We start from the raw sequence: 20,083 nt of genomic DNA, 5'->3' as shown, positions 1-20,083 counted from the left end.
CTCTTTGTGGCACTTTATACAATAACAAGATGTTGTAACCTTAAAACAATTTTCAACTAAGTTTCAGATAATACATTAAAAGCTTCAAGTCAATGATTTGAATACATTTTACTGTATTCTAACTATTCAGAAGGACATCATATTGAAAACATCCTTCCAAGTTACAAAGGCAAGGTTCAAGACTCACTAATGTTTTTGGTTTAAGGCATCACCAAGCCTCCAATACACAGACTTCAGAATAAATAATTTTAGCGGTGGATAAAATTTACAAATTATAGTGCAGAGGATGTAAACATATTTGCAGTTCACAGATGTAACTGGGGCACAAATAAAGATCTTTCAAAGACAATCAAATGAATGCTAAACAAAAGATCATTTCACTGTACAGGTACTGCAGCTATAGTATACCAAAGTCTGGTACCTAAGTAACACATGCTTTGCTACAAAGCTTCAAAATGCAAACTTCACATATCTTAAGGCCAAACATGCCAATCTTTCAATGTCCTTGGAAGAGACAGAAAAATGATGAGAATACAGTAGATCCAAACATATAGCTCCAGTTCCCAGAGTTACTGTTCCAAGATAGGATTAAATGTGTGTGGGGGGGGGGGGGGGGGGGAAGGTAAAAAGATATTCTTTCAAATCTTATTGATACAACTAGTACAATGATTCTGCCTGAAATAAATATCTCCAAAACACACAAGATTCAGAATATTGCTTGTTTGCTATCAAACAATTTACATGGTACAGTTTAAATATTGATTGTACTGCAAGAATACAAAATTTACAATTTCTAATATTCAGTACTTCCCATAAACATCTGGGCAAGGGTGGGAGAAAGAATCATAATGGCAATCTGGTACCTCTTGCTAAAACAACAGTACCATTAGTCATCAAAAAATAATACAAGGCAAAAATCAATTCGACAAAGGCCACTTACATAATACATGGTTATTTATGCTTGACAGTTATATATCAATCAGTGTTTATTTACAAATACAAGTAGGGCAGTAGACTGGAACAGAAGCTCTTTTAAATATTTGAGCAATATTTCCAAAACAAAAAATAAAACTTTTGATTAAAAAGCAAATGCCACATTTGAATATACATACATTATTTTTCAAACAATTGCCTGGCAATACAGATCTTCAATATTGCTGAAAAAAAAGACATTCTTGAGTTTTGTCTCTTGCACAAAAGACAAGAACGCCAAATTTCAAAATGATCACAACAATGGTAAGGTTGATTCTGACTAAGGGGTTGCCATGGAGAAACCAAAGCAGACTAGATGCTCCCTACATGTCATGGTGATGTCTTGGCCAGAGTCAACTGGTGAACTGTTCAGCAGTCTATTCTCCTGTGATACAAACTGTTATGAATATTTGAAATGTGGCATTATGTTTTCTCCTAATGAGTGCAAGACGAATGTTTGTGCATACTCTCTTTTCAGCAATTATGTTTTCTACCTTTCACTATTTTACATCAAATAAAACAAAGCAAAACAGAGAATAAGTTCCACTTAACCCCAACCTCCCACCACACTCCTCAAAAAGAAAAATAACTCAAGACATTTAGCTGACTTCGAATTCCTCAACTTTATTTTTAATTTACTAATTAGTGCAATAATTATATTCCATAACTTTGGGACTTTAGCTTTATTCCACATGTAATACAATTTCTACGTTTGCTTCCAATAGCAGTACTAGCTACAGAAATTTTAAGAAGTTGAATACTAACAGATAAAATACAAAATACAGACTGTAACTCCTTATCAAGTGGAATATAGTCAAAATGGAGCAGGGACATACCTAGTCATTTTTTTACCATGATCCGAAATATCGTAAATTTATGTGGTGGGATTTTCTTTGAAGAATAAAAAAGATACATGTCGGGCTCCAAGAAGATCATCATGGTCCAACCTGACACCTTGCGACTGAGCAATAAGTTTATCACCAGGCAAAATCTTTTGCAACTAAGTCAAGGATCAGAACAGACAAGTTATAGTTTAAAAACTGCCTGTGAACCAGGATCCAGTAAATCTTGGATTTCTCTCACTCTCAGCTTCCACCCCACCCCTCTAGCATATCACCACAGCATCTTCCCACTCACCATTCAATCAACTGCTGGGGAACATTGCTGTAGATCACAACAATGATATCCTGTAGCCTGAACTTTTATTCCACTTGTCTGCTGGCTAGGCAAGGTCAAGAACATACAAATGAGCGCAGGAAGTCAAATACCTTTGAGTCTCAGCATGCAAGATTGGACACTTGCCAGAATACCTCGATGTGTCCATCCAAAACCAGCGTAAAAAATCAAAGCTATAGCCTCAAGAAGAACATTCAACATTAATGTAAATTTAAAAACAAAAACAAAAGGAAATGTAAAAGAGACCAAGTGAGGACTAAAACTTATTGAATGAAGAGAGGCAGGAGGTCTCCACCTTGAGGCTTGCCACACCCAACAAAAAAAAAAAATCAGGACTGACTGCTGGCAGGTCAAGTACTCAATTAAAGTTGGCTCAGAACACTGCAACGATCCACTGCAAATTTCATGTGAAAGTATAGTTAAACTTTTACACTGAGCAGTTTAGGTCACGTGATTTTATCAATGAAAAGCCAACATCTAAAAATGTTCATACTGTCACACTCCATGCAATGTCTGTCTAAACGTTTTTGACCCATGCTTTAACAGAAATATCCCAATCCAAAAAAAATCTTATTTGAATTATTGCAGATTTATTCCAACATCATGCATGCAGTATGAGGATTGCAGAGTTAAGATTTAAGTTTGATATTAAATTGATCCAAAACAGCAAGCAGCATATATCGGACCATTTTTTTTCTTGGTTCAAAGATAGATTTGGACACAATCTCCTATTTACTATTTGAACTAATATGTCAAGAACGGTGATCACGCTACAAACATGAACAAGAAACAATAAATTCTGCTAGCATTTAATTAGCTATAGAAATTTTTAAAATACTTGACATTTTATGGAGTAAAGAAGCTACATCAACAACATCCAAAGATGCTGAAATAAACAGAAAGGGCTACAGATGCTAGAAACCTGAACCAAATTAGAGTGTGCTGGAGAAACGTGTAAATAAAATTCATATCTGACATGGAATTTACATGAAAAATAAAGCTAAGTGCATACAACAAATATGAACAAATCTGTGTGGAAAGGAAAAAGGGTGTATAGGATCATTGCATATGCAAGAATTTTAAAAGCGGAATTGTTTGGTACAGTATTACTTTGCATAGAATTTGAAATACTTACATTTTATATTCAAACTTATAAGTAGTTACTTTCCCAATCACACTTCGGCCCTCAAACTGGCCTTAATTGGATCAAGATTACCTTGTATTTTAATTAATGGTGTAAGTTTGTGGTGGTTGCATGGAATTTGGAGATATTGCTTTAAATCTAAGAAATGAGTTGTGAGCAGGTTTTCAGGACTGCAGTATTCCCCTCAAAAGGATAACTCAGTTGCATTTGAAACATACATGTTAAAATGCAAAGAAAAAAAAATCAAGTTTTCAAAAACAAGCAGAACATCTGCAAAACCTTCAGACAACCACCCAGGTGAACATGGTCATTACGGGCTTTCCACAAAGAAACACCATTTCTGGTAGAAAATGCCATTAATAAAGTTTACTTAATTAAATGATCACATGTAAAACATCCATCAAATGAATTATCTCCATCAATTTTTTTCATATATAAACTAGTGAGAGGGAGAAAAATGCTACTATATTAGTGGTAATTCTACCCACCAAAGAGCAAGTGAGGACTCAGCACCATCACCAACCTGCAATGAAAATATTAATTTTCTTACTGATACCAAGAAGTGGGGGGTGGGGAGGGGGGAAGAATCTACCTTTGTATTTGGTTCAGAGCAAGATCTAGTGAATGGTCAGCTTGTGTGGGCTAGTGTCATGGAGGTCTGTTTAATTCAAACTGAATTACACATTGCTTACTATTTGGTGATTAAAACGTTTGGGAAGTTGTTCTGAAGTGACTGTCTTGCCATTAACATATTAGGCAATTTGGAGGTTGCACAGGCACATAGGCATTCTTATTGCCTATGTGCTGGGTAGTGCTCCAAGTGGAGGGGGAAAGTACATATTAGATGAAAAGGTGGGAAGTTATTGACAGCTCGGTCCAACATGAAGACTGCAACTGAACCTGTTTGGAATTCTGAAATCTCAAAATGCCTCTAATACAATATTAACTGGTGTTGATCAGACCAACAAGAGGTTTCTTTGTATTTTAACACATCTACACTGCAACTTATCACAATTCCATCTGTCATATTGGTTCAGAATATTGAAATATTCAAATGACATAAAAAATTTACACCATGAATGAACGTGTACAATTTATGACAAAATTATGAATTAAACCCAATTAACAATTTAATCTCAAATGTATAAATCTGCTTGATTCAATGGCTTTACAGAACTTAATATCTAGGTAACCAACCAAATCTAAGAAACATCTTTTACCATCAGGTTTAGTAGTTTAGATATGGAAACATGCTAAAGATTCACTTCAGTGGTTAAAAATAACAACATGTTCCTAGTCCTGGACTTCTCAATTTACCATCCAAATTAGTTCTAAAAGATACAGCAAAACATTGATATCTAAATTGACATATGTGAGATTATGCAAACAGATCTATACTTCTGATTTGATCTTTTACACAATACTTTGTTTTGCTCAATGTAGAGACATAAAAAGATTGGAATTTTATCAGAAAAAATGTAGCATACAAAGAACAAGCAAATTTTCTAGAACTGATGAACACAAGTAAATTTTCAAACAGTAGGTGAAATAAACCAATGTCAAAAAGAGACCAATAAAATGTATACCTTACAAAATGGTCTCTACCCAGCATCAAAAGAATCCAGCTGTTGTGAGGTAAGTATGGGCTTCCAAAATAAGTGCTTTTGTGTAGACGGATATTGTATAATAAAGGGTAAGAAAATCTTGTGTGCTAAAGATTGTATCAGACAATGCAAACCCCAACATGGAAGGAATGAAACCTCTACCATATTCAACCATCCATGTTCCAGCACTCCAGCGCACAGATGTGGCTTCACCTATGGAATGGACGATAGTGTCACCTATAGGAATATAAAATAAAAAGTCACATGTTAGAGTACGTGAGCATTTTTAAAAATGTAATTAGTATCCAAAATGAACACAACCCATTGGGAATCTGGTGTCCCTCTTCATTTGAAACAGGAAATCAAGAGATTTGAGTGGCTACTGTTAGTGAGATAGATCATGCTGAAGATTCAGAGCGCCTAAGCTTTCTGTCTTTATGGATTATATAGAAGAAATTTCCTATCCATTATCAAATTTTCAGGAAGTCCCTTTATGAATAAACCAGTTTACTGCAGCAGACTGTGTTGAGTGCAACTTATCACTTAAAACTGCAGTCCTATCTTTCCTTTAAAGATACATTAGTAGCTGGAGCACTGCAACAGGTAGCTTACACTTACCTCTCAGCTAAAAGGCCAAAGGTCCTAGCCCCATTCCGATACATATTGGCTATGGAAGAACTCCACACTGCTGCAGGCAAGGAAGTATGCCTCGGCTCCAATACTCAGCAATGGGAAGCATTTATATGGCCATACAACCATCCATCAAATCTATAAATGATGGTTGAGCAAAGGAGTGATGAACTAGCATTGTGACAACACCATGTATCTTGCCTTCCTAATAGAGGCCATATGATACTGTAAGAGGCAACTGGGCCATTGAGTCCATCCCATCTCCCTATAGAACAATCCATTCAATCCCTTTAGCCCTACAAGTTTATTTTATTCAAATTAATATCTAATTTCCTTTTGAAATTATTAATTTATGACATTTGCAAGTATTCTCTCCACAAGCACTACAATCCACCAAGATCTCCACATTCCTCCAATTCTGGACTTTGGTGCTCTCCTGGTTTGCATTGTTTCATCATCCATGTAAAGCACCTGGAGTCACTTCTGCTATGTAAATATCACTGTCAACCAAGAAAAAATCAAGTTTATGAAAAGGTAAAAAAGAAGTTGCACTAGTATGGAGAAACAGCAAGGAGTGCCACTAATCGGAGAGCATTTTCTGAAAATTAGCACATATATAATGTATGAATAGCTTCCTTTCCTGCTGTACCCAAGTTTTGATTCCAGAAAAAAGCCATTCATATAGATTAGATTAGATTAGATTACTTACAGTGTGGAAACAGGCCCTTCGGCCCAACAAGTCCACACCGCCCCGCCGAAGCGCAACCCACCCATACCCCTACATTTACCCCTTACCTAACACTACGGGCAATTTAGCATGGCCAATTCACCTGACCTGCACATCTTTGGACTGTGGGAGGAAACCGGAGCACCCGGAGGAAACCCACGCAGACACGGGGAGAACGTGCAAACTCCACACAGTCAGTCGCCTGAGGCGGGAATTGAACCCAGGTCTCTGGCGCTGCGAGGCAGCAGTGCTAACCACTGTGCCACCGTGCCGCCCACAAAAATATACTGGAAGAAACCTTGGTTTCAGGCATTGATAAAATATACCTCCTGTTAAAAAACGATCAGCAGGGCACAAATTAGAAATGTGGCAGGAATGTTCTCATCTTGAAACACAAATATAAAAACTAACCTGGGTAAAATATTTCACTTTTAGTTGTCCCTTCTTTCCACTGTTGAAAAGTTCCTGAGATAATAGTGTCAGTCACTTCAGCCCAATACCGACCTGGAATATCATGTAAAAATAAGGCATTAGCACTTATTGTTTGTGGCCAATACAAATTCTCCAAACAAGCTGTAGTTTTACAGTAATCTAATCTCTATTTCAATTGTGAAAACCTCACAAAATGCAACATTTAAAAACATTCTTTCATTAGAAGACTAAAATACTAAAGTCCTTCTTCGAACACAGCAGCATAAAAATAAGTTAAAACCAGACTTAAGACAGTTCATTTAGGCCATGTTGCGGGTGATGTAATCTGGCCCATTTTACTATGCCTAACGTTCGGTACGGTTAAAAATCACATGACACCAGGTTATGATCCAATGGGTTTATTTGAAAACACTAGCTTTTGGAGTGCTAAGGATCAGAGCACCAAAAGCTAGTGCTTTCAAATAAATCCATTGGACTACATCGTGACATTGTGCGATTTTTGACTTTGTCAAACCCAGTCCAACACTGGTGCTTCGACATTAATTTGTCTTTATACAGAACCTTAATGTTATTGAGAGGATCATAGATTTGAAAGCGTAAAACACATACCCGAGTTTAGAAGAAGGGATTTAAGATGTGGGCATAGATAGTCTGTTAGCAGGATACTTTTGATGAGTTATAATGGTGGTTCAGAGGAGGAGAGACAGTTCTCAAGAAAACAATACACATATGCAAACAAGGAACAACAATCAATCACTTGCCCCTTTAAGCCTGCACCTCCATGCAATAATATGACACTGATCTAATTTTAACCTGAACTCTACATTCTTGTTTATGCACCCAATAATCTTTCATTTCCTTTGTAATCAAGGGTTTACTTCTACCTGAAAGATGTTTGAAAATTCTGCATCAATTGTCTTTTGAGGAAGGGAATTCCAGACAAACAACCTCGAAACATAAAACAAAATCATTTTTTCATCTGTCTTAAATGGAATACTCTTTTTTTTTTAAAAAAACTATGACTCCAAGTTCTAGATTCTGCTAGGAGAGGAAACATCCTTTCAATGATGTGGAGGTGCCAGTGTTGGACTGGGGTGGACAAAGTTTAAACAAAAAAAAAAATCACACAACAGCAGGTTGTCGTCCAACAGGTTTATTTGGAAGTACGAGCTTTCAGAGCGCTACTCCTTCATCAGGGAGCTGTGAATAAGGATCATAATGTCTGTTGATCCTGCTCCACACCTACGTGAAGAAGAAGCAGTGCTCCGAAAGCTAGTACTTCCAAATAAACCTGTTGGACTTTTTTTTTATATACAATTTTTACACAGCTCTTGGGACTCTGCCAGTTGAGCTCAGTTCAGTACACACATTTAAAAAGCAACATAAAACTATGACCAACAAAAATAGCATGAAAAAATGCAGCCTAAGAAAAAAAACTGACTAAATAATTTCTTTGCCAATGTCCATGACAGATTCTTAGTATAGATGGAAAGACAAAGTCACCAATGATGCAGGCCTTTCTTAGCAAGCACACCAAGCAGCAGCCTACCACTAAATCAAGCAAGGGAAGTTTTGCTGGTTTGCTCATTTACAGAAGAGGAAAGATGACTGCATACCCAAAAATATGTTATGCAGGGAGCTAGCCCGTGCTGAGAGATCACCAGAGTGACACACTCTGGTAAAAAGATGCTGTCAAAAGAGACACAAAAGCCCTCAACATCAAATCAAGCCAAGTGGAAAACTCCAGCTGAAATAGACACAAAAGCAACACGTGATTGCAGAAGATCAAAACAGATACCAGCCACGCAACAAGGCAGTAGCAGCAGAGAGCATTCCAGCTTAGCACTTGTGGGAAACTTCACCTGTCCACAATCAACTTGTTCAGTATCAAAAGAAATGCAAATAATCTCATCTGACCTGAAAGTTCAGAGGCTACATTCCTATTATCTCTCAGATAGCAAGATGTTAAACACTATTTTTGTTACAGGTTTACCTTAGTGTATAATAACCTTCTCAAACTGGAAACCTAATACAGTTATCTCTTCGTAATTTTCTGAAACTTTCGTATTGTAATGTCACTAAATTAACAATTATATTGTACCCGAGTGTCCCCCCGTGTCCACTGCTGTTCCAAAAAGTAGCACATATTCAGTTAGCGATGCATGCAGAAGGCACATAGAACCCATCCAGCCACCAGCATTTACGAAGATCCACTGCAGGTCCTCATCTGGAAGAATGTGACCAGGATACCTTTTCCTTAACTCAACCACAACCTTTGTGAATGCTTGGTCATGATTAAGACCTGAAATACAGCAACATTTTATGTTACAGAAATTCACAATAACAATTGCTTTCAATTACTGTCTTTTAGTAAAGCAATTCTCCCTTCCATTGATCTACTGCAGAAATGATGTTGGATTTTGTTAATTTCTGTCAGTGATGCACAATAATTACATGACTATATTCAGTAAATATGGCTCATTCAACATGGATATCTGCAGGTGATGCCCCATATCATGAAAAAGCATGATATGTGCTTTAAATATTCATCCCCTTCATTATTTAGATTTTTATTTCTTGTTCTAGGCACACATCCCGATTGACAACAGGTGAATGAAGTAACTACTGGAATTGCAGTCGGATTAGTAGCATAACTTTACATTTTCATTGCGTCATGTGGTCAACAGTTGTTAAATAGCAATGATTAGCTGCCAACGTGGCTTGGTAGTGAAATAATATACAAATTACAAGATAAAAAAAAAAGTAGATAATTTGGGTACAGAAGGCACAAGAATTCATGAAGACAAAAAGAAAAAGGCCATGAGACCATAAGTAATAGGAACAAGCCTGTCTTGGTATTCACTCGGATCACGGCCGATGGCTCATGTCCATTTTTCCCCAAACGTTTGATTCTCTTAATTATCAAAAGACACTTCAAAGCTTAAAATATGCAAAGCACACTGACCCCACAGGTCTCTGTGGCAAGGACTTCCAAATAGAGACAACCCTCTGACAGAAGAAATTACTCCTCATCTCAGTCTTAAATTAGCACTCCTTTATTCTAAGGCTATGCCCTCTGGTCTTGAACTCTCCCATCCTCTCAGTATTTGACCAGTCACACCCCTTAAGAATCAGATATGTTTCGATGAGATCACCTCTCATCTTTCTAAAATCCAGAGGGTTGAATCCCAATCTGTTTAGCCTTTACTCAGAAGACAATCCCTCCGTACCAGGGATCATCCTGGGTGAATCATCTCTGAACTGACCCCAATGAAATTATCTTTTCTTAAACATGGGTACCAAAATTGCGCAAAGCACTCCAAACCTAGTCTTAGCAGCATCTTACACAGTTGCAGTCAGTCTTCCTGCCTTCAGCCCCCTTGAAATAAGGACCAAAATTTCATTAGCCTTTCTGATTATCTGCTGTGAAAACATATGAAAAGTGATGGTGATTATTAAACTCTGGATTCACGCTTGTCTTTTTAAAAAATAATTTATTCAATATGGACGTTGGCAGTGATGACAGATTGAAATGGCAATGAGAGACAGATGGAGATGGTAGCCTGAACAGTATACTGATACTGGCATTCACTCAGCTCTAGTGAAGGTTTATTAGGATAAGACAGAGTATGAAGGGACTGTCTTATGAGGAGAGTTTGAGTTGGATACAAATACACTGGCATTTCGATGAAGGAGGGGAACAACCTTACTAAAACGTATAGTATTCTTAGTGGACTTGACAGGGTAAAAGCAGAAATGTCATTTCCCCTTGTCGGAGAGTTTAGGACTAGAGGGCATAATTACAGAATAAGGGGTTGAACATTTAAGACAGAGATAAGGAGGAATTTCTTCCTCTCAGAGGATTGTGAACCTGCAGATTTCTTTTAACCACAGAGGGCTGTTGAGGCTGGGTCATTAAGTACATTTAAGGCTGAGACTGCCAGATTTTTAAATCAGTAACAGAATCAAGGGTTATGGGGAAAAAAGGCAGGAAAGTGAAGTTGAAGGTTGCCAGATCAAACATTTGTTCTTTGAATAGCACAGCAGACTTGATAGGCCGAATGGCATACTTCAGCTCCCACGTCTCATGGTTTAGTGATCACAGGTATAATGAGTAACATGGGTCTAGGACCGAATGGGAGCGTTAGAATTTGTATGATTCCAAGACAGAAGGTACATTTAATTTTTCAGAAGAAATGAAATAGCAAAGATAGAGTTAAGTAATCACTAAAGTGGAAGACAATGTAGTTTAGTTGAAAAAAATCGTCTAAACAATCCTTTAAATGAGCAGAGGGATTTGGACGACAGATGCATACTACATTAAAGTTAACAGCTAAGGATGAAAAAGCAATTAAACCTGCTCGCAAATTTTGGTTTTTAAATTCCACGTTTGCGAATAAACCAAGACGTAATATCGACACTGCCTGCATGTCCTCCTGTATTTTAAGAAGGCTACTGAGGTTTGTAAAAGTACAAAGCAGATTCATTATACTGCTAAGAGGAGTGGTGTTCAGCCAATGACTGGACTGATAGATATTTTCTATTCAACCTGTTCAAAGATATTGTTACACATCTCTAAAGCAGATGGAACTTGAACCTGGGCATACTGGCCCAGAGATAGGGACACAGCTCCTGCACTAGGGCCCTAAGAATGGGATATATAATCTAGTGACTTGCTAGAGCAGTTAATGGTCAATGATACTATTGGAACTAGAATCTCCCTTTCTTAAAAAGGGATAGTAAATGCCAAGCAGTTCACAACAGTTGACAAATTCAAGATTAATTTCATTTAATACAAACATAATTGAAATTCTCAAAACTGTCTTAGTGGGATCTATATTTCCATTTCCTGACTTCGCAGAGATGACAGAATAGGATTCTCCTAAATTTGTTGCTGGTATAATGTTTTGCATTCTTCTAAAAGGGCAGGCACATCTTTCTCATTATCAATCTCAGTTGCAACGGCTTCCAAACTAAAGCTCTCAAAACTCTTAAGTGATGAAAGTGGCGAGAGACTGCAACTGCTTGCAGACCAGATAGGGTTGTGATGGATGACATCTTTGAGTGAATGACACAATATGGATAAGACAATTCAACATGGTAATTTAATTTGTGTTTGTTTTCAGCTTATGTTAGTACTGGACAAGTCAAATCCCAGACAGGAACCCAGCTTTATAGATTATAATTTTATTTGTTTGGTTTTAATAGAGTGATCTCTTGTTGAAACATAAGCCTGTAATTCTGCAGATATTCTTCTAAAAAACAAAAGGAAGCTTATTACACAAGAAACATTAAAATAGAATAATCTAAACTATTTATAATACATTCAAAAGTTTTAAACACACAGTAAAAGTTTGTTCACAAACAGTCCTTTATAAACTGGGGAAAAAAAAAAATCAGCTTTTGTGAAATGGTCAAAACACCATTCCTGACACAGTTCCTAAAAACACCACTCATAATGCTCACACCAAAATCCCCGAATCAAATAGCTTAGTAGGTTTTTATGTCACTTGCAGCTTTTAATATGGAAGTGTTCAGATCTTTAAAATGCCATGAACAGGTGCACCAAAATAAACAAAGAAGTTAATAGAATGCTAGTTAAAGGACTGGTGTAGAAGGATGCATAAGTTGTGCCACGGTTATACAAAACCCTGGTTAGACACTACTTGAGCATTGAGTGCAAATCTGGGCACCACACTTTACAAAGGATACACCTGTATTGATCTTGGAAGGAGTACAATAAAGGTTTACATGAATTATACCTGAAATTAGGCTTGTTTTTATCCAAACTGAAAAGGTTAAGGGGTGAGGTGATTGAAGCCTTCAAGATATTAACAGAAGGCAGCAGGGTAGATAAAAATGAGGTTTACCTACTGGTTGGAGATTTAAAACCAGGGAGCACAATCTACAAATTTGGGCCAGGCTGTTCAGGAGAGATGTTAGGAAGCTCTTCTACACACAGAGGTCTGGAACTCTTCCACAAATGGTAATTGATGCTAGAATCACAGATGCATAGTATGAAAACAGACCCTTCGATCCAATTCATTCATGCTGACCAGATATTCTAAACTAATTTAGTCGCATTTGCTAGCAGTTGGCCCAGATCCCTCGAAACACTTCCTATTTATATACCCATTCAGATGCCTTTTAAATATTAATTGCACCAGCCTTCACCTGGCAGCTCATTCCATACACTCACCACCCCGTGTGAAAAAGTTGCCCTATAGGTCCCTTTCATATCTTTTCTCTCTCAACTTAAACATATGTCCTCTAGCTTTGGACTCCCTTACACCAGGGAAAAGACCTTGGCTAGTCAACCAATCCATGCCCCTCAATATTTAATAAACCTCTATAAAGGTCACCCCACAGCTTCTGACACTCCAGGGAAAACAGCCCCAGCCTGTTCAGCTTCTCCCTACAGCTCAAACCCTGGCAACATTATTGTCAATCTTTTCTGAACCTTTCAATTTTTGCAACATCTTTCCTATAGTATGGAGAATAGAATTGAGTGCAGTATTCCAAACATGGCCTCACCAATGTCTAGTACAGCTGCAACATGACCTCCCATCTCTTACAGTGCCTTCTTCACTACCTTGTCTACTTGTGACTCCACTTTCGAGGAACTATGAGCCTTCACTCCAAGGTCTCTTTGTTCAGCAACACGTCCCAGGACTTTACATTAAGTGTGTAAGTCCTGCCCTGATTTGTCCAACCAAAATGCAGCATCTCACATTTATCTAAATTAAACTCCATCTGCCACTTCTCAGCCCATCTGATCAAGGTTCCACTGTACTCTGAGATAACCTTCTTTGCTGTCCACTGTACCACCAATTTTGGGGTCATCTGCAAACTTATGAAGCATACCTCCTATATTCACACCAGTTAGATTAGTTGTTAATTTTAAATCTGAGAATGTTTTGTTAAGCAGTAAGTATTAAGGAACATGGACCAAAGGCAGATATAGGTCATAAATCAGCCATGATCTCATTGAATGGTGGAACAGGCTCAACAGGCAACATGACCTCCTCCTGTTCCCATGTTCAATAGTTTTCCCTTGAGCTACCACACACGTGGGCATCAACTTACTCTGGTAAGTAACTAATTTTGGGGTTTTCTCAGACTTCTAATCTCAGACTAACATTAACTTTTCATTCTAACAGAAATCTAATTCACTAAATCTACCATCCCCTTCTCAGGAGATTTGCTTTAAACAGCCATCCTGTTCTAAAGGATCAAAATACTATCCAAAATTAAATACGAAACAATAAGCCACCGTTATGGGCAAACTCCTTAAACTTCAGAGAACAAGATTCCGTAACTTCTAAAAACCACTGAAACACAATTATTTACCACTCTGGGTCTCAAATACTCTAAAATAAAACATTAGCATACAAACCCATTCATATCACAGTCAGGCTTCAAAACTGCTTTCGAAATTAAATCACCATGATTACAGAAATACTTAAAAACGGACTACTGATGAGCCTGACATTGGCGGTGGGCAAGTGGCTGGAGGGAATTCGGAGGGACTGGATTTACAAGCACTTGGAAAGGCAAGGACTTATTAGGGATAGTCAACATGATTTTGAGAGTGGGAAATCATGTCTCACAAACTTGATTGAGTTTCTTTGAAGTAATGAAAAGGGTTAATGAAGCCAGAGCGGTGGACGCGATTTACATGGACTCCAGTAAGGTGGTTGGCAAGATTCTTCATGGTAGACTGGTTAGCAAGGTTAGATCTCATGGAATACAGGGAGAACTAGCTATTTGGATATAGAACTGGCTCAAAGGTAGAAGACAGAGAGTGGTGGTGGAGGGTTGCCTTTCAGACTGGAGGCCTGTGACCAGTGGAGTGCCACAAGGATCGGTCTTGGTCTACTGCTTTTCATCATCTTTAGAAACAGTTTGGATGTGAATGTAAGACGTACAGTTTATAAGTTTGCAAATGACACCAAAATTGGCGGTGTAGTGGACAGCAAAGAAGGTCAATTTTGAGTACAATGGGATCTTGATCAGATGAGCCAAGGGGTTGAAGAGTGGCAGATAGAGTCATAGAGATGTACAGCATGGAAACAGACCCTTTAGTCCAACGTGTCCATGCCAACCAGATGTCCCAACCCAATCTAATCCCATCTGCCAGCACCCGGCCCATATCCCTCCAAACGCTTCCTATTCATATACCCATCCAAATGCCTCTTAAATGTTGCAATTGTACCAGCCTCCACCACGTCCTCTGGCAGCTCATACATACACGTACCACCCTCTGCGTGAAAAGGTTGCCCCTTATGTCTCTTTTATATCTTTCCCCACTCATCCTAAACCTTTGCCCTCTAGTTCTGGACTCCCTCACCCCAGGAAAAAGACTTTGCCTATTTACCCAATCCATGCCCCTCATAATTTTGTAAACCTCTATAAGGTTGGCACCATGTTTGCCAACCTCCAGGCTTCCAGCACCTCACCTATGACTATCGATGATACAAATATCTCAGCAAGAGGCCCAGCAATCACTTCTCTAGCTTCCCAGAGTTCTCGGGTACACCTGATCAGGTCCTGTTATTGAGTTTAGTTTAGATAAATGTGAGGTGCATTTTGGAAAGGCAAATCAGGGCAGGACTTAATGGTAAGGTCCTTGGCAGTGCTGCTGAATAAAGAGACCTTGGAGTGCAGGTTCATCGTTCCTTGAAAGTGGAGTCGCAGGTAGATAGGATAGTGAAGGCGGCATTTGGTATGCTTTTTAAAAAAATTGGTCAGACCACTGAGAATAGGCGTTGGGAGGTCATGTTGTGGCTGTACAGAACAATTATTTGGGTCACTTTTGGAATAGTATGTGCAGTTCTGGTCTCCCTCCGATCAGAAGGATATTTTGACATTTGAAAAGTTCAGAAAAGATTTACAAGAATCTTGTCCAGGTTGGAGGATTTGAGCGATAGAGAGAGGCTGAATAGGCTGGGGCTGTTTTTCCCTGGATTGTGGAAGCTGCGGGGTGGCCTTATAAAGGTTTATAAAATTATGAGGGTCATGGATAGGGTAAGTAGACAAGGTCTTTTCCCTGGGTTTGAGGGGGAAAGAGTCCAAAACCACGGGTTTAGGATGAGGGGGGAAAAATTTAAAAGGGACCTAAGGGGCAGAGAGTGGTGCATGTATGGAATGGGTTGCCAGAGGAAGGGGTAGAGGCTGGTACAATTGCAGCATTTAAAAGGCATCTGGATGGCTTTATGAATAGGAAGGGTTTAAGAGGAATATGGACCAAATTGTGGCAAATGGGACTAGATTAACAAGTTTTGAGAAGATTTGTAGTTCAGGTAGAGGTTCTGGATGTAGGTTTGCTCGTTGAGCTGGAAGGTTCATTTCCAGACGTTTCATCACCATACTGGGTAACATTTTCAGTGGGCCTCCAGGCGAAGCACTGTTCATGATTTCTGCTTTCTATTTGGGTTTCTTTGGGGTGGTGATGTCATTACCTGTTCTTTTTCACAGGGGGTGGTAGATGGGGTCTAACTCGATGAGTTTGTTGATAGAGTTCCGGTTGGAATGCCATGCTTCTAGGAATTCTTGTGGGTATCTCTGTTTGGCTTGACCTAGGATCGATGTGTTGTCCCAGGCAAAGTGGTGTCTTTCCTTATCTGTATGTAAGGATACTAGTGAGAGAGGGTCATGTCGTTTTGTGGCTCGTTAGTGTTCATGTATCCTGGTGGCTACTTTTCTGCGTGTTAGTCCAATGTAGTGTTTGTTTCAGTTCTTGCACGATATTTTGTAAATGACATTAGTTTTGCTTCTTGTCTGTATAGGGTCTTTCAGGTTCATTAGCTGCTAAAACATATAAATAGAAAGGAGGAATCATGAACAGGGCTTCGCCTGGAGGCCCACTGAAGATGTTACCCAGTGGGGTGACGAAACGTCTGGAAATGAACTTCCCAGCTCAGCGAGCAAACCTACATCCGGGACTAGGTTAGGTTTGGATATCTGCTCGGCATGGACGAGTTAGACCAAAGGGTCTTTTTCTCAGATCTTAGATTACCTAGTGTGGAAACATGGCCCTTTGGCCTAACAAGTCCACACCGAACTTCCAAAGAGAACCCCCACACCCCCTATAATTACCCCTGACTAATCCACCTAGCGCCACAGACAATTTAGCATGGCCAATTCACCTAACCTGCACATCTTTGGACTGTAGTAGGAAACCGGTGCACCACGCAGACACGTGGAGAATGTGCAAACTCCACACAGACAGTTGCCGGAGGTGGGAATCAAACCCAGGTCCCTGGCACTGTGAGGCAGCAGTGCTAACTACTGAGCCACCATATCGTCCCATCTGTTTCCATGCTGTACGTCTCTATGACTATTAACTTTAGACGCAAAGAAAAACCCACAGGTAACCAAATCAGACCCAAACATCATAAAAATCATTCACATAAATTTCAGTTTACATCTCAAGGTCCAGAATTCTTAAATTTGGGATTGTAAGTTGTCATGATGAAATCTGAATTACACTATTTATTAACAGTGGAGATTTGATAGATCTCTATTTCAAGAGAAATTAAGGTTAGCAGTTAGTACAATATTATGCAATATTTAGTACAATTTACTGAATATCACATCCCTTCTTGTCATACTTTTTTCACAGCTATTCCTGTAGAATCATTACATGGATCACTGTAATTTGAATGCTACTGAAACTGGCAACAAGATACAGTCAAATCGGATTCTAAAATTCACACATTCCTCCAATGACAATGGATAATGATTACAACCAAGGAACTCATGACAAACTCTCAAACAGAATCGTATATCCGTACCAACAAGCACAATGCATTCGACACTCGCTTTGAACAGAAGATCAATGAAACAATGTCACCTCCCCCATCAGCCTCGGATGTGTCTGCACCCACATACAATGTCGCAGACGTTAGATCCATCTAACAAACCCACAGAAAGCGACCAGCCTGGATGGAGTCCCTGGCCACTTAGATCCTATGTGGACCAGCTGGCAGGAGCATTTGCAGGCATCTTTAACCTCTCTTTCCTATGAAGATCCCACTTGCTTCAAGAAGACCATCATGATCCCAATACCAAAGAAAAATCATGCAGAATGCCTCAAATAACTACTGCCTGGGGGCTCTGACCTCCATAATAATGGCTTACATCCAGCCAACGAAACTGTCTTGATACTTGACAATCTGCCTCCTGATGCAACGGATCAACAGCCATCTGCCTGGCCCTCTTCTCTGGATAACAAGGACACCTACTTATCGACTACAGTTATGCTTTCAATACCATAACTCCAAACAAACTCATCCCTAAACTCCAAGACCTAGGTCTTGGCTCCCAACTCTAAGTAGATCCTTGACTTCCTGACCCATAGACCACAATTAGTAAGAATAGGCGACAACACCATCTCCACCATAACCCTCAACACTGGTGCCCTGCAAGACTGAATACTCAGCCCCCTATTATATTCCATCTACACTCTCGACTGTGTGGCCACATTCCACCCCAAGTTCATTTACAAATTTTCTGATAACACCACTATTGTAGTGTGGATCTCAAACAACAAGACAAAGTACAGGAAGGAGATGGAGTGCTTAGCAACAATCCATCCATCTATCAGCAAAACAAAGCAGTTGGTCACTGACTTCAGGGAGCAGAGTGGAGGGCATACCCATCTGCATCAATGATGCTGAGGTGGAAATGGTCAAGAGCGTCAAAGCCCTGGGAGTGACGATTATCAACAATCTGCCCTAGTCCAACCATGTCGATGCAATGGTCAACTCTCTACTTCCTCAAGAGGCTAAGGAAATTCAGCATGTCCACAAGAACTCTCACCAATTGTTACAAATAGATCATAGAAAGCATTATATCTGGTCACATACAACATGGTTTGGCAACTGCACTTTCCAAGACCGAAAGTACCGGTCCATTACGCAACCAGCATTCCATCCATTAACTCCATTTGTACTTCCTGCTGCCTTGGGAAAGCAACCAGCATAATCAAAGATTTCTCCCCCCCCCCCCCACCACAGTCATGCTCTCTTCCACCCATTCCATTGAGCAGAAGATACAAAGGTTTGTATACACGTACAAATAGATTCAAAAACAGCTTCTTCTCCGCTGTTGTTCGACTTCTGAATTGACCAAGAGTACAATGGGTGAATGGGGGTGGGGATGAAGGTGATAGGTCAGAGAGGAGGTTGGAGTGGATAGGTGAAAAGGAAGATAGGCAGGTAGGACAAGTCATGGGGACAGTGCTGAGCTGTAGTCTGGGAACCCCGCACTGCCCGGTTCTACCTCCTTCCCAAGATCCACCAGCCTGACCACCTTGGCCGACCCATTGTCTCAGCATGCGCCTACCCCACTGAACTCATTTCTACCTACCTCGACACTGTCCTATTCCCCCCTAGTCCAGGAACTCCCCACATATGTTCGAGACACCACCCATGCCCTCCACCTCCTCCAAGACTCCCATTTCCCCAGCCCCCAACCCCTCATCTTCACCATGGATATCCAATCCCTCTACACCTCCATCCGCCATGACCAGGGCCTGCATTCTCTCCGTTACTTCCTCTCCCAACGTCTCCAACAGTACTCTTCCACCGACACTCTCATTCGTTTGGCCGAACTGGTCCTCACACTTAACAATTTCTCCTTCGAATCCTCCCACTTCCTCCAGACCAAAGGGGTAGCCATGGGCACCTGTATGGACCCCAGCTATGCCTGTCTCTTTGTTGGCTACATAGAACAGTCCATCTTCCGTAGTTAGACCAGCACCACTCCCCACCTCTTCCTCCGCTAAATTGATGACTGCATTGGCTCCACCTCGTGCTCCCGCGAGGAGGTTGAGCAATTCATCAACTTCACCAACACATTCCACCCTGACCTTAAATTTACCTGGACCATCTCTGACACCTCACTCCCCTTCCTGGGCCTCTCCATCTCTATTAATGACGACCGACTTGACGCCGACATTTTTTACAAACCCACCGACTCCCACAGCTACCTGGATTACACCTCTTCCCACCCTACCTCTTGCAAAAATGTCATCCTGTATTCCCAATTCCTCCCCCTCCGCGGTATCTGCTCCCAGGAGGACCAGTTCCACCACAGAACACACCAGATGGCCTCCCTATTTAGAGACCACAATTCCCCTTCCCACGTGGTTAAAGATGCCCTCCAACACATCTCGTCTACATCCCGCACCTCCGCCCTCAGACCCAACCCCTCCAACCGCAACAAGGACAGAACGCCCCTGGTGCCCACCTTCCACCCTACCAACCTTCGCATAAACCAAACCATCCGCCGACATTTCCGCCACCTCCAAACAGACACCACCACCAGGGATATATTTCCCTCCCCACCCCTCTCCGCCTCCAAACAGACCCCACCACCAGGGATATATTCCCC

At 40.1% G+C, this 20,083-nt stretch overlaps 1 protein-coding gene across 1 annotated transcript in view; it reads right to left on the bottom strand.

Annotated features, from left to right (window-relative positions):
• Positions 1-936: 936 nt before the first annotated feature.
• Positions 937-20,083, bottom strand: part of sigmar1 (sigma non-opioid intracellular receptor 1) — a 23,344-nt gene continuing 4,197 nt past the window's right edge. The window contains exons 2-4 of the mRNA XM_043682802.1: positions 8,787-8,987; positions 6,665-6,757; positions 937-5,133 (exon numbers count right to left, since the gene is read on the bottom strand). Coding sequence (XP_043538737.1) covers positions 4,904-5,133; positions 6,665-6,757; positions 8,787-8,987 — 524 coding nt within the window. The 3' untranslated portion in view covers positions 937-4,903. The remainder of the gene's footprint in view (positions 5,134-6,664; positions 6,758-8,786; positions 8,988-20,083) is intronic.

Source organism: Chiloscyllium plagiosum, chromosome 1, assembly GCF_004010195.1.
Source record: "Chiloscyllium plagiosum isolate BGI_BamShark_2017 chromosome 1, ASM401019v2, whole genome shotgun sequence".
Lineage (NCBI taxonomy): Eukaryota > Metazoa > Chordata > Chondrichthyes > Orectolobiformes > Hemiscylliidae > Chiloscyllium > Chiloscyllium plagiosum.
Note: the sequence above shows the minus strand (reverse complement) of the source record. Positions and strands in the feature narration are given on the sequence as shown.